General features: G+C 37.9%; 1 protein-coding gene across 1 annotated transcript in view; it reads right to left on the reverse strand.

Moving 5' to 3' along the window:
- The window catches only part of LOC127641492 (dedicator of cytokinesis protein 3-like), a gene marked incomplete at its 5' end in the record, with an annotated part of 204,020 nt that overhangs the window by 34,710 nt on the left and 144,738 nt on the right, over positions 1-24,572 (reverse strand). Inside the window, 14 exons of the mRNA XM_052124527.1 lie at positions 932-1,078; positions 1,197-1,324; positions 1,707-1,899; positions 4,569-4,739; positions 5,020-5,101; positions 5,280-5,380; positions 6,075-6,158; positions 7,944-8,041; positions 8,174-8,345; positions 8,474-8,580; positions 8,776-8,938; positions 9,306-9,430; positions 15,950-16,075; positions 20,311-20,399. Of these exons, the coding sequence (XP_051980487.1) occupies positions 932-1,078; positions 1,197-1,324; positions 1,707-1,899; positions 4,569-4,739; positions 5,020-5,101; positions 5,280-5,380; positions 6,075-6,158; positions 7,944-8,041; positions 8,174-8,345; positions 8,474-8,580; positions 8,776-8,938; positions 9,306-9,430; positions 15,950-16,075; positions 20,311-20,399 (1,786 nt within the window). The remainder of the gene's footprint in view (positions 1-931; positions 1,079-1,196; positions 1,325-1,706; positions 1,900-4,568; positions 4,740-5,019; positions 5,102-5,279; positions 5,381-6,074; positions 6,159-7,943; positions 8,042-8,173; positions 8,346-8,473; positions 8,581-8,775; positions 8,939-9,305; positions 9,431-15,949; positions 16,076-20,310; positions 20,400-24,572) is intronic.

Consider the following 24,572-nt stretch of genomic DNA (forward strand, 5'->3'; position numbering starts at 1 on the left):
GACTCTATATTTTTCAAGATATAAACTCACAATTATGACTTACTATCTTAAAATTGTGACTTTATTGCTCATAATTAATTACAACTTTACATTTCACAACGTCGACCTAATTTCTCGTAATAATGAGATATAAAGTCACAATTGTGAGTTTATATCTCGTAATTGTGACTTTATATTTCACAGTTGTTAGAAATAAAGTTGCAATTGTGAGTTTATATCTTGCAATCCTAATTTTATATTGAAACTTCCAATTTTGCAATTGTGACTTCCTAATTCTGACTTTGTATTTTGCAATTGTGAAATGTAATCACAAGATAAATAGTCAGAATTGCCACATTTATATTTTTTTGCCACATATATACATTTATATATTTTTAAGTGTGGCTTAAGTGTTCACATACTTTTTGGGACCACTGTATACACACTGTAAATATTCAAGTTTTTCTTTCAGTTCTTTTTATGTACAGACTATGAAAAGCATGCAAAATGTTTATCAAAGGATCAAAACTCATACATCAAAATTTGTTTGTGTTCTAGTAGCAGCATATTGCAATATGTTGCAGAATAAAGACTAAACTTAGTAGACATAAGACAAAGATGGATGAAGGCATATTATGTATGAATCAGTGAGGGAGTAAGTATGAGAGATACAATTGACAAGACAAACACAGACAATTTAAATATGGGATAACGGACGGACGGATGGAGACAGACAGACAGAAAGACAGAGGCATCATTTTTTGCAATATGTCCACCAATGATTGGATCACTTGAGACATATGCTAATACCAGTTATAAACAAGGCCAAATAGAGAGAAAACAAAGAAAAGATCTCAGTAGCGATGCTGCCTTGCAGGTGGAGCAGAAGATAGCGGGATGAAGGCATGGAGGAGAGGGAAGAGTAGAAGAATCAGATTTGTTAGTTACTAACAGTGATCTCAGCTGTGCACTGTGGACAGCGCTGTCCTCTTACCGCCTCCTGAGACTGAGATTTACTCATGATGGCCAATAGTGTCTGCAACAACACATCCAATAAACTCTCCACCATCATCTCCACCTCTTCCTGCACTGAGCTCTCCTATAGACCAGAAGAGAGGAACATCTCTTTAAAGTTATCAGCCATGAGACATAGGGTATATTTGATCTTTTGAAGCTGTGTACATGGGCTGATTTTGCATGTTTTTTTGTGTGTTTACCAGTGAGCTGCTCTTAACAATGGAGAAGATGCTGCTTAGGATCCCTGAGCAGATGAGCAGCTCTTTCTGCTGCCGCAGATGCAGATGAATATGATGGAGAACAACAGGAAGTAGAATTCTCCTTGATTCTGTGAAGAAAAATAAACAAAAGCTGTCCGAATTTGCTTTCCTTTTTTTTATTTTTTCATGTTCTTGACCTTATTGTGAAAGATTCATCAGAGCAGGTAACTCCAAGTCTTTATAAATATAACTGTGTAATCATAACCGTGTCATCCTAACTGTCTAATTGTATCTGTGTTATCGTTCCTGTGTAATCATTACCATGTAATCATATTTGTAAAATCGTAACTGTGTAATCGTTACTGTGTAATCTTAACATCGTAACATTTAGAAGATTATGAAAGTTAGTAAATGATGACACAATTAACATTTTTAGGTGAAACTACCCTGTACAATTTAGTACAGTATCTTGATTAAGATCTCATTAATACAAACATGCTAAAATCATACCTGGGAAGGAGAAAAGCCTGCTATCCACTGTTCGAGCAATGGACTGCAGCTTTACCACGTCCATGGACTGACCAATGTGGACTGTACTGGGCATACTCCCCAGAGTTCCCCTTACAAATTCTGCCACTTCCTGCACTGTGAACATCTGTAGGAGCTCGTCAAAAATGGCAGGAAAGGAGTTGAGCAGGGCAGCCTGGAGAGGAGATGGGAAGACACGAGGTAAATAAAGATGTAGACTTTTTATTTGTTGTTGCAGAATATCAGCGTTCCAGTTTGGACAGCTTAAGATTAGAAGGGGACTGCTGGCCAAAGAAGGAATGGAGATCATAAACAAAGCAAGAGATGATGTTATAGTGAGGGTTTACCAATGCCTCATGGTTATGATGTCAGATTAGTAGTTTAGATCTTAAATAAAGTCAGTCAAGTTGAGATTTTGAGGAGAAGAGACTAAATTAACTATGGCGTTATATAAGAATCGACTTTGTCAATGTTACACACAAAAAAAAATATTCAAAAGTCACTTAAAGTGACATTTTGGATATTCCTATAAAGGATTATATACATCAAATATATACATCTCTTGCTTATGATGACTTTCCTTACCCACTTAGCTCAACAGTCCAAAGGTACGATCCATTACAAGCAACTTGATATAGAGTCCCAGGTTCAATACCAATAAAGAGAAAAGGTGATGGTGGGGGTGATCAAACAAGGTTGTGAGAGTTTTGAAGCACTCAGGATTTCATGTTTGTGCAATAGAAGATTTGGTGTCAAACACAGCAATCAAAAATGAGAAACACCTCAAGAAACCAAACAGAAGATACATTGCTTTGGGGAAAGGTAAGAAGCATTTGTTGGTGTTGGTCAGTTTGTTTGGATTGTTGGTTCTAATAAATGCCTAGTGTTCAGAAAAGGTGGTTGTATGTGGCAGTTGATGCTTTGGACTCTGGAGTTGGGTTGGGTGAGGGAATCTCTGTTCCATTACTGTGGGGCAATTCACAAGCTGCTTCTACTTACAGACAGTGGAGAGGGCCGTGAGGCATTACAGCTCAACGGCTGCAAGCAGCTGCCCTGGTTGGTACTGGCTTGTCCTGTAGAAGGCTGAGGACCCTGGGGAGGGGGGTACAGTGAGGTGGGGCAGGATTGGGTCAAGAGCCAGGCAAGGATCGGAGGAGTCCACAAAGGTACAATATGGGCAATTCAAGAGGAAAATCAAGTCAACAAAAACATAAGAAAGACTAGGCTTCATAAAAGCAGCAGTGCTGTCCTTGGAAGAACGTACAGGTCTAGTCAATGATCAATCACTCTGACAACTCAAGTACACAAGTTTAGCCACACGCTATTTATTCCTCGATTTCTTAGTGGGGGCAGAATTAAATGTGTTGCTGGAGACATGAATAATAAAATATGGTGGTGACAGTAGAAGTCAAATGGAAGAAATACAATAAACTGTACAGTACAGTTCATAATGTTATTAGGAACATAAATGTTTCCTGCATGTTATTAGTGTTTTGAACAAACCTCTAACCCTAACACTGTGTCCTAACCAGATGTGATAAGATTCCAACGACAAGTAATCTGTCTGTCCACATTGAACAATACATGGCTGTGCAGCGTGATTTGGGATCTTTTACTCTTAAATGACTGATAAAATCAGAACAGTCAGCCAAAAAAGTTTATAGAATGTAAATCCTTTTCTCACTGAAGATGCATGTGGACATATGCTTTCTATGGCAATATCTGAAAAGATAATACACAATCTCACACATTCACAAGGTAAAGTGTCTCTATGAATCACAACTCAATTCAGTTTATTACAACAGTTTATGTTCCCACAGTACTCTTAATGTAATTTCAGCAAGTTTCATGTGGAAACGGAAAGTTAGAGGTAGTCCATATATCTGTAACCTCTCATCCATTCTAAATAGTTGTGTTTGCCAGACCTAAAGCACCTTAGCAGTCACAAAATGTGCTAAAGGCACTCAATTGCAATGCCCTGGCAACCACCCACAAAACCCAAGTAGTGGTGAGATTTGTTTGGCAAAGCCTTAACATTTCCTTAAGAAAAATCTAGTTACTAATCGCAAAACAATGGTTGCTGAAACTGAAAGCTTGTCTTGTGTTCTTCAGATTCAGCACTATGTGACCAATTTACATCTGCTCCAACAAGCAAGAGATGTTTCTCAAAGATACTCTTGAAGCCTGTGGGAATTATTTTGAGTTTTGTCTGATTTCAGCTCATTCTACGTGAGAAATGATTGAACAGGATCTCCTTGAGATGAGGATGTCTAAACAATTTAGACATACAACTTCTAGAGGGCAGATCTTGATAGACATGTCAATCTGATAGAAGACTAAACAAACATGGGCCTGAAGGAAACAACTTTGATCCTGGGTCAACAAGCATGGCTTCAAACATCAGTAATTCAATACATCTAAACCTTTCATTTTCTAATACTTCAGAGCGCACTATTTTAAAGCAAGTTTTCTTCTCAGGTAAAATGAGTAATATTTAATAAAAATGCTTAATACAAATGTACTAAAAGATACAATCTTTATCATCTGTCTTTAAAATCATGGCCAAATCTTTAGTTTGTATTTGTCCTGTGATAAATGCAGTTAGTAACTGTATAAATGCTATACTGGACTACTGCACACCGTTTTTGCAGTGTATGTTGCAATATTGTCGTACATCATTTTTCAAAAGTATCTTCTGCACTGTATAGTATATATTGTACTGTCAGGACTTGTTCCCGTACGCATTGTTTTGTCCTGCTAATTGACAATATTTGACAAAATTCACATTCTCTTTGCAACACGGTACTTATACATCTCTGAATGTATCTTGGGTTTGCATCTGACCTGTGTGAAAATTAGCGTTTCAGAGCTGCGGCTGTCGAGGCTGAGCACAAAGCGGATGGACTGGAAAAGCTCCTGGATACTGGCACGAAACTGGTCTTCCTCCATCCCACATGTGGCTCGTGAGTAGAGGATCCGCGACTGGACGATGAACTTAAACAGGTACTCCAGAGCCTGGGGGAACATTTAAAGTAAGCTTTGTAATTTAAGTTGAAGTCTAAAATATCTTTAAAACATCCCAAATATGATGAATATTGACATAAATGTTGGTCTTTCCATCATGCAATGCTATCGTATGGCATTTTAATACTTGGGTTATAGTGCACAAGTCATATTGACTGCTTTAATGGTGCTTTTCTGATGCTATTTTGTTCATTTTGGAACTCTGCAAACATGGTCACAATGAACTTTCATCATATATACAGTATACATAGGGACACCACAGAGATCTTACCCTCATGGCTTCCTGAATGTGATCCTGTCGTACGACTTCTGCTGATCGGTCCATATACCACTTAAGACAGCGAATGAGCTCCCTGTATTTAAAATTGAATATCTAGTTAGATTATACCAGAGGATTTAAATGGTTCATATTCTAAATTAATTAAAAATATGAAATTTATCTCCATTTACACTTATTCTTGACCAATCTCCAATCAACTTGTTGTGAAATATTCCTAAACAAAAACATTCTTCTAAAAGCGAAGTACTCACTTGTAAGCCAGAGCTCCAGCAAAATGCTTCTGGATGTAGGTGTCCATCACAGGCCGGAAGTGATAAAATTTACTGTCACGTAGTAGATTGATGATAAACACCTGGACAGAGATGGACAGCAGAGGTCAGGAGGTCACAGATCAGATCAAAATCACTATGCATCAATGGCAAAAGGATGCAATGGATGCCTTGTGGTGATCTACAGTGAGAAACACTGATGAAATATGCCTTTACAGCTGCATTTGCCAGAGGATGGTCATTTAAATTAACCCCAAATTATGAATTCCAAAGGACATGTGACACAATGAAGAACAATACAAGAAGAATACAGCCCATGTAGGTGCACTGAGATGTATTCAGGCCAAGAGAGGCTAGAATGTCTTGAATCATTTTACAGAAGTACAAGAAGCTAAACACTCTCTGGAGATGCCACCTTTAGGCAGTTGTGAATGCCTAATAATGCATGGATCCATGCCAGTTGAGAATTTACATTTTTTAAAACAGACACACACACACACACGCACACACACACACACACACACACACACACACACACACACACACACACACACACACACACACACACACACACACACACACACACACACACACACACACAGCATTGGCACTGCTGAAAGAGATGGATTATGCACATTTAAAGGCATGCACACACACAAACACTTTCTTGTATAGGAGTCTAAGCTCTGTTGATGAATGGAAAATGGTCGTTTTTGTAGATATTATTTATTAACATTAGGTAAACTATCAAGTCATATATTAATAATATTTTCCAACCAGTGACTGAAACACCAGGGGTCCATATTTGTCCGTGTTGTCATCCAGAATGGAAAACAGTGTATCAAGGATGTCTTGAAGAAACTGGTGCAGAAATATATATAAAAAAATGCATGTAAATTAGAATAAGCAAATGTTAAAATTATGATTTAAACAAACAAAAAAATACTTTGACAGTTTTAGACCCCAAGAAATCACTAGAAAAGCACAGTGGATGTTTTAGGGGGAGGGACATAATGTCTACATTTCCTCCATGTCCATTGTCACACGCCATTTAGCTGTCACAGAAACACGAAACACAAACAGATGTTCATAAGAACTTAATTCTAAATTTGAAATTTATTACACATAAATAATATTTAGAAATACAGTACGTGTAATGTAATGTAAATGTACCTAAAATAATTACTATACTTCAATTCAAAGTCAGTAACTGTAATCTAAAAACAATGTGTTGAAAGTGAACCCTTGAATTTAATAACTGGTTGATCCTCCTTTGGCATCAATAACCTGAAACAAGCGTTTCTAGTAGCTACGGATTAGACCTGGATAACCTTCAGAAAGGATTATTGACCATTCTTCCTTACAGAACCGCTTCAGCTCAGCCACATTTTTAGGATATCTGGTTTGATCGGCTCTCCTGAGGTCATTCCACAGCACCTCTATTGGGTTATGGTCTGGGCTCTTACTGGACTTGTGGTCTGCAAACCGACCCAGGCCCGACAGGACCTGAAAACCTGATGGGTTTCGGACTGGGTTCGGGTCAGTTTTTCAAGTAGGACTTCAGGTTCGGGTCGGGTTTTTAAGAATAAAAAAATAAACAGGCCTACTGAACTTGTTTCGACCACGAGCTCTCACTCACAGACATGAATTAATGAGTTAGAGGCCGTTCACACCAAATGTGTTTTTGTGCGCATCTGTTCTGTTTTCCCATTGTTTTCCTATGTAAACACATGCTGGACGAATGTCTTTGACATTTGCACCGCGTCTCACTTTTTCTTCAGACACCTGCACTCAGTTTCATTCTTTGCGCAGCATCTAGATTGTTTTTAGCGCAGATGTCTCAAAGATTCAACATTCTAAACAAGTTCAGGCTGCATAGAGTGGACTGTTACAGCGTTTCATATTATTCCAGATTGTTCTGCACCAAGTGAAGTTTCAGAAAATAAATGGTAAGTCAATGCTTTTTTCCCCTTCTGCTCTAGTGTACTAAAGGGCTGCTGTGTCTTTTTAATTTGTAAGTTTATTGTTTCAATACTGTTACGAATGTTGCCTATATGCTTACATAAAATACAGCCTATTGCAAAAGTACTTGCTAGGAGATGAAATTAGATAGTAAGCAATTTTGGGTTTGGGTCGGGTTGGGCAACTTGATCATAGTTTTTCTGAAATCAATATTTTGCGAGACATGTACCACATCAGCAGATGCTTCTTGTGAATAGCAAACTCAAGGTGTTTGAATGCTTTTTATAATTCAAAGTAGCTCTAACCAACACCTCTATTTATTTAATTGTTTTCATTAATTGGATGCCAGGTTTGCTAACACAAACTAAAGCTTTTGTTGACGTCATTAGCCTATTGGTTCACATACTTTTTCCAAACTATTCTGTGACTGTTTGAATGATGTATTTAATATGAACAAGACCAATACAATAATTAGTTAAAACAGATTATCTTTGTTAATTGTTGTAACTTAGATTTTCAGACAAAATTATACATAAATGCAGGTAATCCCAAAGGGTTCACATACTATTCTTGCCACTTTGCATAGCAACAAATCTAATAGATCTGAACTAAAAGCCACAAAACTCAAAATGGTATTTCATGGGGTCTTTAAATAAATAACATTAAACAGGACAGAGCTCTCACTTTGACTATTTCCTCCCCGCAGACGTGCCGTAATCGACCCAAAATGTCCATTACGCGGTCCGGATGTGCTTTCCACTTTAATAAAGCTAGTAGATCGACTTAAAAACACAAGAAGAGAGTGTTAAAACTCTGAATTAAAAATAGAAAATTGTATTTGCTAAGAAAACTGAATATTGTACGAAGACTGTTTTAAATGTGTAATAACATGTTATAAAGTGTGAATAAGCTACCATTCTGTGTTAATTTGGTGGAAGAGAGCTGAGTGGAAATCCAGATGTTTTCCTTAGTGTTGCGCTGGAATATGAGGCTTGACGGGAGATTTGGGCAGCCGCTGAAGTCGTCTTTACAGCAGGGCAGTCCCAGATACAGCCCATGGTTACTGAAGGTTGTGTTCTCATCACACTGACCATAGACACATGCAGAAGAGAGTTTTACGTTTTAAGCAGCATGTGAACATGCCATTCCAATAATGAACTGAACAATAAGATCCATTCACTTTTAACACCGCATCTAGTTTGTACTATCTTTACCTTGTAGACGTAAAGCTCATGGCTCTCGTCTGACAGTGTGGTGCCGTCTTCTCTCATGAGCGGAGTGAACGCAAAGCCAAAAAGCTTCTTTTCTCCTTTGTCCTTTGCTGTGGACACACAAAAATGGGAACATTCTCCATATTTGCCATGATATTTCAAGCACCAGCACTATAAATTCATTCAAACGCATTATAGCATTTCCCAGACATTTGGACCCCACTGTTTACTAAAGTACCATGATATTACAATCTTAAAAAACATCACTGTTCCACAGTACTTTATTGTAGAGGATGGGAGCTCACTTGAACAGTGTCTAAATTCAAAGCGCAGATGGGACCCCCGGAATCGGTCGATGGGGATTGGAAGTTTGATGACCTCACTCCAGCGAGGACTGTTGTTGTGATAGAGCACGAAAGAGCGATACTCACTGATGCTGTGCTCTCCTGAGCCCAGACTTATGCATTCCTGATAAAACATAGACGAAATGGAAACCACTCTTTAAAATGTTCTTTTATGTGGCTTTATTGAATATGGCAGTGTTTGTGACACATGCAAATTAATGAAGGGCTTATTTAAAATACATCATAAAATCACAAACTCATTTAGTTTTCTCATTTGAACTAGTTTAGGCTGGACTAAATGATTAACCACATACCATAAGTTACAGCAACAAATAGTGTTTTTCTTATCATTTTTTGGAACTTACCACTTATACTGTAGGCTTTAGAAGTTAATAGCTGTTATTGTTTGTTTTATTTTCATATCATTGAACATAATTCATAAGCATACCGTGTTCATGGAGAATGGCTAGCATGAAAGTAGTTTGACGTACTTTGAGGATCTCGCCGTCAGCGTAGAGCACGTACATGGTGACCTCAATGTTCTTCTGAACGCTCTTGCCTCCTCTCTCAAAGTCTCCTTTCTCAAGCGTGAGATAGAGATCATTGCGGATATCACCTATACATCAACAAAAACAACAAAGTTTAGTGATAATACATAAAAATGTGTTTCTTTCTTTTAGACAGGGATGTGTTTCTTTGCATTATTTGTAGTGTTAAATTGCACTTGAACCACACAAACTCTCTGCAAACCACATTGCCAGACTCATTATATCTGCTAATTGCTAATGTTTAGACTCTCCTTTAATGAAGGAATCGTAAAAGAAAGAACTTGCCATGATATCATTGGCCTGCCGTCCATGTTCTTACGCCTAAATGTTCTTTTTCAAGCCTATTTCATGGTCACGCCACTGACACTGGTTTTCAGACGACCCTTCCATTATCAAACCCTTTTCAATCCAGTGACACTGTGGCCCACATTTTCCCTGCAAAGCAGCGACTGCATTCTGGTCACTATAGTCTGAATAAATACCACCTCTCTCTATCTGGAATGGTACTTAGCTCTTAACAGTCTGCCCAAGGGGAAAAACTTTTAGCTATTACTGAAAGAAGTAGGGGCTTAATTTGATTTCTTCCAATTACGGTTGACGCAATAAAGGAAAAGTGAGAATGCTTGCTTTTTCTGAGCACTGTAAGAAGCGATCTCTCCTGCTAATACCCAACCTGGAGCAGAATATGCATACAGTTGAGTCTGGTAATGAGATGAAACACAAATCGCAAAACAAAGTTTAAACAGGTGGAAACACAAACGAGATTTGAGAGTTATGGCCGAGAGGAGGTTTTCAGCAATTAATCACTTACATTTCAAAATTGTCCTCATACAAATCTATAATATGGCTACAGACGACTTGGAATATAGCATACAAGTGATTGGTCACAATATGCTATGTCTGAGTTTCTTCAACTATGGGCACTTTCATGTCTCAGGGGTTGATTTATTTTAACAGTTACAATTGTATTTATTTATTATTTGTTGAGGTCTTATTAAATGTTAATTGGAAAGTTTTGATCAGGCTTTTTCATAATTTACTTTTGGTGATTTTCAAATGCAAATGAATTTTAGCCTTGAACCAGACCCAGACTTTTAAACTATGAAAATCCATTATATAAATAAATATCATTACTTGTTAAAAAAATATGATTATATACATTTTTTTTTTACAAATATTTCCATCACACTAAGCAATTTTGCCTCTAATAAATTTTGTATTTTTCAAAAGTTTGTGTTCTTATTTACCAGATCAACAATAGTGTCAGTAAATATGCTTTAGATGACATATTAGATGTTTGAAGAAAACTCAAGGTAAATATCTCACATAATTTCATAAATTACGCATGAAAATATTATTTAATTGTGTCTTTTTAGGATGCATAAAATGTTAAATGAGAAATTAGCCTTAGCAAGACAAAGCAGTCCGTCATTTCATTTAAAACAATAATAAAAAGTAATTTTATTTCACTAGCGTCATTTCCACAACATAATTCTATTAAACACAATACAGAATTTGAGATTTGCTGGAAATGACACTGTGGTAGGAATTTAAAAAAATAAAAATACAAAAAGAAAATAAATCTCCTGTAAATAATGTACAATTGCAGTAGAAAAGTAGACTAATAATAATAATAATAATAATGAGATAAATAAAATGCTTTAACAAGACTTCATAGTAATCCGCAGTGCTAATAGTGCCACAAGGCAGGTTTTGTTGCTAAATCTGACATTATTTGACTTATTTTGCCTAAATTTTACATTCTGCACCCAATAAATTCAATGTATGGGTGACCAAAATCTTATATCATGATATTAATAATTTAATATCGCGACAAAGATACAGGTATATACATTACAATATAGATGGTTTTAAAAAAAAAAAATAAAAAATAAATAAAATTCAGTGAATAAAATAATAGTACTTTATAAATGAAAACTGCTTTCTCTTACAGTATATCATTTTCTTTTCACTTGGAACTTGACAAACATAGTCGAGAGGAAAAATAATAATTATACAAAAAAACATTTCATATATAGGAGTGGTGGAGTGGGATGGCGTAGTGGGCTAAGGCACTTATGCTAAGGCATATATAGGAGTGGTGGTGGCGTAATGGGCTAAGGCACTGAACTGGTAAACAGAAGGTTGTCAGTTCAATCCCCACTGCCACCACCATTGTGTCCTTGAGCAAGGCACTTAACTCCAGGTTGCTCCGGGGGGATTGTCCCTTTAATAAGTGCTCTGTAAGTCGCTTTGGATAAAAGAGTCTGCCAAATGCATAAATGTAAATGTAAATTTCAGTCTGATGTTGTTGACTAGAATTATTGTACTATTATAAATTTCCTCCCAAAAAACTTTGATCTTCTTAAAGAAAAACCAACAGCCTGGTGGCACCCATTTGCTTTCATTGTATGGACAAACAGAGCTGAAATTTGCTCATAAAAATCTTCACTTTGGTTCTGCTGAAGAAGGAAAGACATACACATCCAGAAGCCTGCTGGAGTTGCATGAACTTGCGTGCTCCAGAGATTGTGAGCGTGACCATCATGTGAAACAAAGCTGCGCTTTTATGATTAGAAGCATTTTAAAGAACAAGAATTTAATTTGCTTCGTCAGATGAATGTAATTCAAATTGAATCTCCTCCTCATCTTCAAGTTCACATGAACCAACAGCCACTTCGCCTCCCTCCATTTCTCTGACAGAACATGCCCACGTATGTGTAATGTGAATATAATGCTGGGGACATTTCTTTCCACTTGGTGACATTTTTGCATAACCACAATAGAGACGATAATCCAAAGTTTATACTGGTTTATCATGTCTACCAGTATGAGGATCTGGATGAGAAATCAAATATGGTCATAGCCCATTTTATAAACGGTCAGTGAAGCCAACAGCAAGCTTTGAAATTCTGAATAAAGCCTGTCCATTTGTCAGTTAGCCTGACGGTATCCTATAGTTTCTCCCAGATAAAATGTTATCTGGCACCAGCAGGCTGGTTCCTGGTGTTTCGCTGGATTGTGATCCTCTATAGAGGCTTTCTGTAAAGGTTTGCGGCTACAGTCTTACACCCCTGCTCTCCACTGCTTTGGAGCTATCTGGGTCTTTAAAATTCCTATAAAGCTCTCTATTCAGTGAAATTCTCCAAAAATTCCTTGAAAAAAGAAACAGTCCTAGTGCATTCCCAGCTGGTAATAGGACAAAGAGCCTGACAGCAGTAGCAAGTGTGAAAAGTAGGGAAACCAATGCTCGTGCTCACATTTAGTTTTGTGATGTATATTAAAGGGATAGTTCACCTAAAAATGTAAATACTTAATTATTTGCTCACCAATGTTGTTTCAAACCCAAATACATTTCTTTCTTCCAAGTCACTGGTTGTAATGTATATGCAACTGGGATTTTACGGAATAGTCGACTAGGTTGTTAGCTGTCTACATGATGCTTTGGGGCTGTGTCTTCTAGTTGTGGACTACACTACTTTGAAAAAAGGTTTTATTTGCTATAATGTAAGTGGATAGCGACTAAAGTTTGTCAAGCTTGGAAGTCTTCTGAAGCGATATGATCGCATTGTGCGATGAAAGTCGTTATTCACTCTCAAATAAAATTAAATAATAAAAGACAATGCTTAAATCAAATATGATGTCTATGTCAATAACATCAACCCTAATTTATTCTCATTGCATCTCATGATCAAATGTTATGTTGCACGATTAGTTATTAGACATGATGAGGTTTGATGTTATCAACATCCACATTTGACCACATTTCACTTGCATTATGGTAAGTACACCAAGAGGAAACAAAAGGAAAACTTCTGTGTCATAATAGTTTACTACTTTTCCGGATGACTGGTTGACTAGTAAAAATTAGAATATGTACAAGCTGATAAAAGATGATAAATTTGGCTAAAAATACAAGAATCACAAGATTAGTCAATTAGTCAAAACTATTTGTTAGTGCGCTCCGTTAAAGTTAATATTTGACTCATTGAATGTTTGGTTATGATTTTAGTGAACACTGCAAACTGCTTTTATAGAGCGCAACATTAGGTTTCCAAAAGTTAAATCCACATTCATTTTCCAAATAACTAAAATACAAACCTTTCTCTTTTCGTTAAGTAATGCAATATGCTTATGTTAAATTCTTAATCTGTGGATTAAAACTCAAAACTTTAAAACTGTGTTTAATAGCCAAATACTCTGTGAAGAACTACATTACCCACAATGCTGAAGAGAAATCTACCAATCAGCGACTAAGTATAAATGGACACTAGAAAGCAGGTTATTTTGAGAAAGCGGCAAATTGCGAGAAAGCAGTGTTCCGGTTTACATGCATTGTATAAGTTGTGTACTCTTTACCCCTGTATATATGCAGCTCAGTCAGTAAGCAGCTTTCTCCACAGCAATGCAATTTCCACGCAACGCTTGTGTAAATAACAAATATGGTATCCGAGGAAGATTTCACTATTTTATTCTCTATTGCTTTGCTTTATCTCCAGATATTCCAGAGTTGATGCTGTGTTTGTCTCTTTACCTTTCTATCCCGACATGTAGCGGAATTGCGCTTCAATAGCGGGGTTTCCCACTGACATAAAACTCTGGGATTCCCTCAATGAATGAGTACATACATGCGAAAGTGAGGGACCATCAATATTTTACAGTGGTGTTTATAAATGGGTATAGTTTATAGTGTAGGTTATTTTCCCACTTTATTCCCAAAAATTATTTGTTGACTTGTTGTTAGGCTCCATCCTATGATGTTTGTTATTTGGTCTGTTCCACGCACATGCGCACGACCCAAAAACCTGTTAGAATGATGCTTATGTGTTTACATGGCCACATAAGCAGCTTTCTCCAGGAGAAACCTAGGTGTGTTAAACCGCTTTCTCTTAATCCCTTATATGGCATAGGGAAATCACTGCTCTCGACATGACATTTCAGAACGCAGCTTTCTGCAAAAACCCTGGAATAAAACGTTTTCTTAAGTGCATGTAAAAGTGGTCAGGGAGGTCATTGTTACCATAGAAATGGAAATCATTTCAAAAGACCTTATTTGTATTATCTGAATATTTTACAATAAAATAAAAAAATGTATACAGTTTTTATACTTAATTTCAATTACTATATGTAATTTATTTTATTGTGCTGCTGTTTTTTATTTGATTACAAATGTTTGTTTTTTTACCATTATTCGATATTGTATAATAAGTGCATATTGAATTATATATAATATTTACATTTTCAATAATAATTTTTTTGTGTCAAGTCAAATTTGGTAATGTTTCGATTCAACATGGAGCTGGTTTGTTTAGTTCCTGGCTTAGAGCGCTATATTGAAGAATGTTTTGAAATCACATTGAGGAAAATGAATGGAATATATTAATTTCGGAACCATGGCCGCTTTAAAAATTGGACAGTCGCTCTAGGGGGCCGTTTAGACAAAACGCATTCTTGAGCTAATAAAAAGCTGGACAAATAAAACAGTGCAGGTTTCTTGAGATGCATTTTTAAAGTTTAAGTTCTGTCTAACAAGGCATCTAAAAACATGGCACTCCTGCGCAAGATGCTTTTTAATAGGAAAATGTTTAAATAGGAAAACATTTTAAAAAACAATAAGGACAGAGACAAAAATGTATTCTGTGTAAACGGCCCCTAAAGCATTAAAAAACAAGCAGATTTTTAACTCAAGACACACTCGAATACACTTACTATAATGTGTCCTTGTCTCTTATTGGACACCAACAGAGAGGGGAAATGGGGGTATGCGGGATGGTAAATAATTGGACAGAAAAAGCCATAGAAATGACAGAAATTAATAATGTAATATCAACCTATCGTATTTGACACTCACAAGACATGAACAAATAATTCTCAGGTTTTGTTGATCAAAACTATCTCTGACTTATGGAAAATGTCATGCAAGCAGACAGTTTTCCAAGCATGTGGCACCTCCAGTGGCATCATATTATACATAGCTAAAGGTTAAATCTTTATTCAAATTGCTGTGTCCAAGTCTTAATATTGTTTAACAGACAAACAACATTTTAACGCAATGGATCCCAATGTTGGGGCCATGCATTAGTTACCTGCCGAGCTTGATCTTCTAAGGAAATAAATTTAAAGTACCAATCAGAAATAAGATTACATAGGCTTCTCCCAGACATCTTTGTTCAATAGCATCTAAGCCCCGTTCAGAAATACTTACTGTACATAAGAAGCCCATGGAACAGTGGCTCATAAGCCATAAATCTAGGGTTATAGTGGCTGGTCAGCCTGGTAGATGCTCACTATTAGCACTAAAAAGCATCTTTCTCCATTTTATATATATATATATATATATATATATATATATATATATATATATATATATATATATATATATATATATATATATATACTGTATATATATATATATATATATATATATATATATATACTGTATATATTGCTAACCTGACCAACCTTTGCTAGGTATTACCGTCTTCTTTAAGTACTCAAGTACTGTAGGAAGTGCACTTTGAAGTCTTCAAATCTATCTGGATCCAGAACAAATCTTGAAATGCAACAGTGACCTTCAAGGGACTTACCTGGCATGATCACATCAGGGAAGCCCAGTTTCCGCGTGATGGCCACACCGCGGTTAAATATCATGGGGTTTTCCCTGCGCACCTGCTCAATTTCACCACGAAACAGCTGCAGGGAGATGATTAGACCTGCACAACGAGAAGAGTTTGAGCCAAATGTGAGACACGTGAGAGTTCATTATAATAACAACAATTTTCCACTTTGATTACGTTATCAGGGCTCAACAGTAAGGATTTTTTTGGCTCATTTAGTTTAGATTTGTACATGCTCTGTTGATATTTTCATTGGTCCTACCTAAAAAATGTTTTTGATATAAATATATAATAGAAGACGGATGGATGGATGGATATATAGATAGATATTTTTGTGGGTTTGTTTACATTTGAATTTTTGACAGTTGGGAGTTGAATTAACAAGCATTTCATTGGCCCATCTGAACATTCAGTTAATGCAAGTCTATGGGATTTTTCAAAGGTTTTGATCGCCCGCTGTGTGAAAACCACAAGTCTGATCAGTTGGAAAAGACATATCACTAAGTCAGAACTGTCTGAAGGACTGTATCAAGCTTGGTGGATATAGCTTGAATGTTTTAGGATGAGTTCGAAATTTTGGTCTCGATTTAGGGATTCTAAAAAAACTCTAAACCAAGTTTGTAGAATAACAGTATGTTTGCTTCCTCAATGACAAATTTCAAACAGGTTTCCAGAACATTCCTTCCATCTACCTTTGGTCAAACAGTTATTCCCTCCCCAAACTCACACCAGTGGTCTATCCAGAGTGTTGATACTTTTTGTGGAAATGAACAAACAAACAGTATATTTAAAAGTTGTCTGCATTTTAAGCTGCATATTGAAAACACACCTCAGCTTTATGTTTTATTGACCATTTTTATTTTATTTTACATTGTAACTCCATGACAGCAAATAATTAATAAAACACTGATTTGTTTTTTTTTTGTCAACCCATTATAACGGATGCTTCCAACACTATCAGAAATATTTCATGCAATTTCAACACAATCTCATCTGTGCTTGCCAGATAGATATCTTTACCTTGGTGAAATATTTATTGAAAATCTTCAAAATTCACAATAACAATGTTAATTGTTAAAATACCAAATGTTTCAGATTGCAAAGCCTAAAAGCACATGTACATGATCAGCATAAGAAGAAGTGAAAAAAAAAAAACAGCTCTGGTCTGACTGGTCAAGACACATTTTTGTCAACTGGCCCAAAAATCTCTCACATTGGCCCCTGGGTTCTCAGGCAAACTTATTGTTGAGTCCTGATTATTATTATTTATTCATGGAAATTGGCCTTTTATTTCTGAGAGCTGTCAGAGAGATTACGTATCATATGTTACAATTTTCTTCAGGTCTTTATGTTTGCTGCCAGTAGCTGCTAAAATTCAGTTCAATAAAGACATTGTTTTGGGTCTACAATGTCGCTAATGGCCTGGCTCCCCGCTACCTTCAATCCTTTAGTAAATCGTAACCCCAGCCTGCATGCTGCAATCAGTCATTCTGATTGCCTGGCTTCCCAATTACCCATTGTAAGGGTTTACGTTCATCCGGGTGCAGAATGTTTTTCAGGCCTCGCTTCAATAGAGGAATAAACAGCTCAATTAGAAGAGCTGACATCCCAATTACAATTGAAAAACTCCTCAAGATACACTTCTTCGAGACTCACTTCCTCAATGGTGACTTACTTTTTTATGAAATTTTATATAAATGAAATATTTAAAAAATAATTTGTGCTGTGCTTGCTGATGTGGGTGGCGGAGGACGAATCTAAGTTGCCTCCATGTCAGAGACGTCAATCCGTGCATCTCATTATAACGTGGCTTGTTGAGCGCATTACCTTGGAAACATAGCGCATGTGGAGGCTTCATGCTATTCTCTGCGGCATCCACGCACAACTCACCATGCACCCAACCGAGAGCAAGAACCACATTATAGCGACCACGAGGAGGTTAACCCAACGTGACTCTACCCACCCTAGCAATCGGGCCAATTGGTTGCTTAAGAAGCCTGACTAGAGTCACTCAGCACGCCCTGGATTCGAACTCTAGGTGTGGTAGTTAGTGTCTTTACTTGCTGAGCTACCCCTCATCTGGTCCTTTCTTACACTTTTATGCAAACACACATATGTGCACTCAAATATTACACCATGGAGGTGGCCTCAAAAGTATAGACACCATTATTACAGCAACTTCAACTTGGACAAAATCAACCTCCCATAATCACTCACTGCTTTGCCTCCAAATTCTCCTCTATTTATGATAGCCAAGGTCAGCCACGTCTATTGAAAGCGAAAGCTTGATGCATGTTACCATGCTTACTCTAGGTTTCCATCCAAATTCCAAGATATTTTTTGCTAAAAATTTAAATATCCCAAAAACTCTTTGTGAATAAAGCAGCGTTTCCATCCCTTGTGTTCAAGAGAAAACAATTGTCACTCCTTGGGAAACTGTCGCAAAAGAGAAATGGAAATGAAAGTGTGGCAGGGCGGAGGGTGGGGCCAGGTGGTGATCCTACGCACCCGGTCCCGTATTAGGCTAATCAAGCCTCCGAGGTATAAAGGTGGACTGCAGGGTGTCGTGTGGGAGAGAGAGATCGTTAGCGGACATGTCCGTCGTGTGTTTATGTTGTCTTTTAAATTTTACAGTTTTTTGGGCGGTACTACACTGTTACAGGAAGTTTTAATTAATTCTGTTTCCCTCCCCTTGTCCCCTCCCTCGTCCAGGTAGATGGGGATGACCTGCCGGCAGACAGCGCGGAAGGTGCGCCCTCCCCCAGGGAAAGAGGGAGGGGGTGTACGTCAGGCCGGGGGCTTCCCAGCCTGAGAGAACGAGGGAGGAATGTGGCAGGGCGGAGGGCGGGGCCGGGTCGTGATCCTACACACCCGGTCCCGTATTAGGCTAATTATGCCTCTGTGAGGTTTAAAGGCTGACTGCAGAGGGCCGTGCGGGAGAGAGATCGTTAGCGGACATGTCCGTCATGTGTGTTTATATTGTCTTTTAAGTTTACCATTAAACTATGATTTGTATCGTCAAGCCGGTTCTCGCCTCCTCCTTTCCATTGATCCCTTTACACTGGTGCCGAAACCCGGGACCGGGTGTGTAGGATCACGACCCGGCCCCGCCCTCCGCCCTGCCACAGAAAGCTGTAGCCACTGGGGAAGCCAATGTGACTCTTTTAATAAATGTAAGAAATCACTTTCGGTTTAGAGCATGTGATAAAATTCTTGACAAACTTGTCTTCATGTCTTCATACCGAATAAAAAAAATTATGCATCTCAAGCGCATGTTCTGTATAAGCTTTTTGTGAAACACTGGGTTTCAACCACAGTTGCAACTATTTGAGAATTAGGCAGTGTTTCCATCTTATCACAAATCGTTACTTCTGGAGAAATTGGCAAAAAACTGAAATTGAAGTTGTAGCCACTGGGAAAGCCACTGTGGCTCTTTTATTACATGTAATAATTAAATTGCGGTTTAGAGCACGTAGACAAAAGCACTCTGACAAACGTAATGTTTGCTAGTGGTCGGCAGAAGCCTTACCGTACATTTCCGCTGGCATGTTGTGAGCGAAGCTGAGCAAGCATTTTCAATTCATTCCTATGGAAGCCGAGCACCACGCACATGAGGTGGATTGTGGGATTGACAGCGGCATGGAGCAAGCTGTTCCCTGATGTGGTGAGCTGCTTTGCAGATTTCTTCCACATCAGTGGAAACACAGTATTAGCGACCTTTCAGACATAGTGCGTTTTTGTGTTTAAAAAAGCTAGATGCAGCACAACAAATGGAAGAGTATGCAGGCACTCAAGACATGTTTGTAAAAGACAAAGTTCTTTTAACTTGTCGTGGCATTTTGAAAATATGAAGCTCATGTGCGAGATGCAGAAAAAACAGTGAGAAAAGAGTCTAGCGCATTTTACATAAAAAAAAAACTATTGAAAAAAGCACCATATCCATCCCATGTGTTTAAGAGAACAAGATCATAGAAATTTTAGCCACTGAGGAAGCCACAGCAGCTCTTTTATTAAATTTTATAAATCACTTGTGGAACATCGCTTTGGGAATAAAAACAATTGGCTAATAAAGCAGCATTTTTTTAATCCCACGTATTCTTCAAGGGAATATACTTATAAGCATTTAATGCACATTTTTGACATTTTATCCACAACTTTCCATGCAGCCTTTGTTATGTAATATCCAAAAATGTGCATTAATACACCGATTTCTGCCAAACAGCAAAACTAACAGATGGAAAGACTTTAAACAAGGACTGTTTTTCTCAAGTAAAACAGCATTTTCTAAATTTTTCTCTAAATGTGTGTTTCCATGATCAAAGTGTACTTACCGTAGTTCGTACTGGGGGCAGTGTATTTGGTGCTGGACTTGCGGATAATGTTCTCATGAATCTGGTACCACTCATTTTCATTATTACAACTGTGAAAGAGAGGAGTCAAAAAGAGGACAAACATTATAGCTGCAGCACGGACAAAGTAGGTGGAGTCATTGCTTGTATCTGCATTGTAGTGATTCCAGATGCTTAGAATAAAAAACTAACATTATATATTACAAGAGTTAGTTCCGGTCCTCGAATCTGATTGGACGAGAGGTGTTCCCTGAGCACTGATGGTCTGACACCATACGCACTCTGATGCTTCACTGTGTGTATCACTCCGCTTGGGTTTGCACCGTTCTAAACTAAAGTGTAAGAGCAGTGCAGATCTGTTAAGAGCTATGGTTTGTCTTTTTTTCTTTACATGTATTTTTTTTTTACATTACATATGCTAGCCAGCAGATGGTGGCAAAATATCTTTTTTTATGTGTAATATGAGCCAGTTAGGTGAAGTGAAGCCGCTTCAGCCATTTACATAGAACGGCTCTTCGTGATCGCATGTATTACTACTACTAAAGCTAGGAAATAGCTTTAAGCGGCTTTAAACTAACAACTTCAGCATTACGGCTCATCACACCTGAGAGACACAACAGACTGATTAATTACATAAACTGAAGGCACTTACCTCTTATCTGACTTTCCACATTGGAGTGTACACACTGTTTCAAATGGAGGACATTGCGGTTTCTATAGTGAATGACTCTTGCGCACCGGCTACCGCGAAATACCCAAATACCCTTGCTTGGATCGCTATTTTTCCACTGAGAAAGCTGACAGCATCTCTGCTTGGGTGTGGGTAATAAACTTGGGGTAATAACTTGGGATTTTTCAGGATTTTCAATTTAAAAAAATGTTGGGCAGACCATTTTATCCATTGAGAATTTATTGGACCGTGGAAAGTGGGGGTTCCATATCAAAATACAGCCATACTTGAATATGAATTGCAGTGGATTGTAAAGGCCTTACTACCATCCTAAAACACAGCCAGTTTCCATTTTTGAGGTTTTTTTTTTGTCCAGGATGTGCTGAACTGTCACAATTTCAGTCATTTCTGCACCACTAGCATTACCAAATAGAATTGCAAAACTAACAACTGTCAAAAACATTCTCCCACATAACTCTCGGTCATCCATTGATCATGCAAACAAATAGTCCCGCCCCAAACTCACACCGTTGGTCAAGCCAATGCTGCTGTGTCGGGCTGGTCCAGATGCTCGAGCAAACACATGCTACATTATTACACTTTTAGGTAAACCAACGAAGGGGTTACTTAGAGTTGACTTTTCATATTAAGTTGGGATACAAGAAATAATTTTAACACACCAGCTTCAAAGTCATTTATAAGCATTATATTAGCTTTAAGGTCAGCATTAAGGTCATTAATATGTTATATGCTATATACAGTATATGTGGTCTTTGTTAATTCAATGATACCATAAGCTCACTGAGGTTTTGTCCAACGTCCTCTTCTATAGAACAGGGGTTTATTTTACATTGAGAGTAGAATGAGCAATTAACCCCAACTGACACAGCTGTGTTGCATTTGCATTCGTGGCAAGCAAAAAACTTGCAGTCAAATGCGGCCAAGTGTGGAGAACGATCACTATGAAGGAAATCACAGCACTCTACTGCCTAAAAGCAGAAGGAACACAGCCATATGGTATGTCCCAGCATTAGTAGCTGCTAAATCACTGTGGGTGAACTGTTGGAGGCTTGAGAACAGCAGCTTTCTGGACTGAGGGGAAGTGATGTCACTAATGCTTGATCCAGTTGTGACTAAAGCCATCATGGCAGCTTACAAGGGAGCTCTGCGCTATGCTAATGCTAGTATTAGCGGGGAAAATGCTTTGTTGAAAGTCCCGCAGAGTCCATTTGGCTGGCTGTCAAGGCGACTGGCTACAAGGGTGTCAAGGGTGGTTCTGGTCTGTCACCGACAGGATCACAGTGGCATTACAGCAACACATGGGGGAAGCCGCATGCCACTTTGATGCTTTCACAGGGTCTTTGATGAAAAGTGCTAAATACAAAACATAATGGGGTGTATGCAGCAAATGCGTTTGGCTCTGGTGTGTGGATGTGTGGAGATTTCTGCTGGTCAGATTTGCCAGTGTGGCTTTCCATAGCATTACATTCCATATCTAATCTACCACTAGATGCCCCCACATAACTAACACATAAAAACTGCACACGCACAGACCCATACAAACGCATGCAAATACACATATTACATAAGCATATATGTGCACATCATGTATATTTTATATGGCCATCTTAGATTAATTTGACCTAAATATCTCTTCGAAATTTTCAGAATATATTAGTGGTGGGACATTTAACAAGTTAATTTCTGCTTGTGGCAGGGCGGAGGGCGGGGCCGGGTCGTGATTCTACACACCTGGCCCCTAATCAGGCTAATCAAGCCTCAGAGAGGGATAAAGGCTGACTGGAATCTGCAGTGCGACAGAGAGAGAGATTTACAGGCAGCTGTCTGACACCTTTGTTTGTTTGTCTTTTTGTTTCAATTTCTTATTTAAATATTATTTATATTCTCCTTCTTTCCATTAATCCCTTTACACTGCTATTAATAGTTGACTGTTTAACGGGTTAAAAACATTAACGGAATTTATGCAGTGTCCTTTAATTCCCAGTTCCTGTGGCTAAAATTGGCATATATCAATTTCCAGGAGGTACACGTTTGACTCGACTGCACATCCTAGCACAGAAACTGACTGTGTGAAGAAAAAAAAAATGCATAACTGTTAATGTATAAATGTGGAGCAGTGCGACACATGGAGAATGGAGACTTCACCCGCAAGTGGTGAGACAGGTGTGGGAGAGATACGGAACCATTGTCAAAAGCAAATCCAGTTTGTGAGCGATAGAGACTGAATGGCAGCCAGAAAAAATAATAATTTTGAGACTTCAGTATTTAATTTGCTTTATATCTGCATGTAAAGTGTCTTATAATGCACTGGCAATGTACACTTATGTATCTCTCACCAATAAAGCTTGATATTAATTTAATCTGCACATTTAATACTAGCAAAAATTTCACCAGAAAACGGCAGCACATTTTGCCCAACTTTTCTATAAATACGTATATATATATATATATATGTAGTTCGTTATTGCAACGTTACTGCAAACAATTACAAAAATGATCGCTTTTTTCAAACAGATTCCAGAAAACTCCCATCTTACAGATAGTCCCGCCCCAAACTCATGCCACTGGTCATTGGAACATTGGAACCAATAGATAGGCCACTCAAACAAACTGAAGAAAGTTTGGATAAAGCCACAGAGCCACGGTGTTCTACTTTAGGTGAAATCAACCACACATGCTTACTTATAGTTGACTCGATAAAAACTGCAATAAGACTGAGTGCTAGAAATAAATTGCATATTCTATGTTACACCATTTTACATTGCCTTACAGACAAAGATATCTTAAAATGACATGAATACATGTCATTTTGATTGCTCCAAAAAAATCGTGCCTTTTTTCGCTCTCTCTACACACATACACCTTCTATTTGACCCTCCTTGATTTATTTTCTTTTACCAGTTCTGTCAGTTCCCCAGACAATAAAGCAGGAGCCTTTCTGCATGGCAGCACACAGAGGTAATGAAAGTGTGTGACGGAGATCGTTAGAGGACTTGATCATGTGCTGTGCTCCATGGGAAGGATTTCAAAGAGAATGGTGCCATATATGTGCTGTGTGGTCTTCCATGTTGTATGTGAGAGTTCACCCAAAATTTTTTATTCTGTCATTATTAATAGTACTCAGCTTCATGTTTCCAAAGCCCTATGGCTATATTTTGTAAATTACAAAGGTGATTGTTTTAAGTATATATTGGATGATTTCTTCCATGAAATTACAATGAATGGGGCTTACTGGTGTTTTCAATCTTCAAAAAGATACTAAAGCACCATTAAATTAGTCCATACGACTCGAGCACTTGTGACGAGGAGGAGGATGTGGCTGGGCTGAAAGGATGCAGGCCCAGCGCTGAGTTGCTCAATCAGCAGGAGAGGGATAAAGGAGGAGCCAGGGATGGCAGAGAGAGAGAGAGATGCATGCGACCACTCTGTGTGTGCTTGTCGATTTGTCATTGTGTTTCGGTTCTGAGTTTTATATTGATTAAAGTCTTGAAGCTTGTTACTCCGGTTCCCGCATCCTCCTTTATGCGGGAACCGTGCCAGGCGTGCATCCTCT

The sequence above is a fragment of the Xyrauchen texanus genome, chromosome 50 (genome assembly GCF_025860055.1).
Source record: "Xyrauchen texanus isolate HMW12.3.18 chromosome 50, RBS_HiC_50CHRs, whole genome shotgun sequence".
Lineage (NCBI taxonomy): Eukaryota > Metazoa > Chordata > Actinopteri > Cypriniformes > Catostomidae > Xyrauchen > Xyrauchen texanus.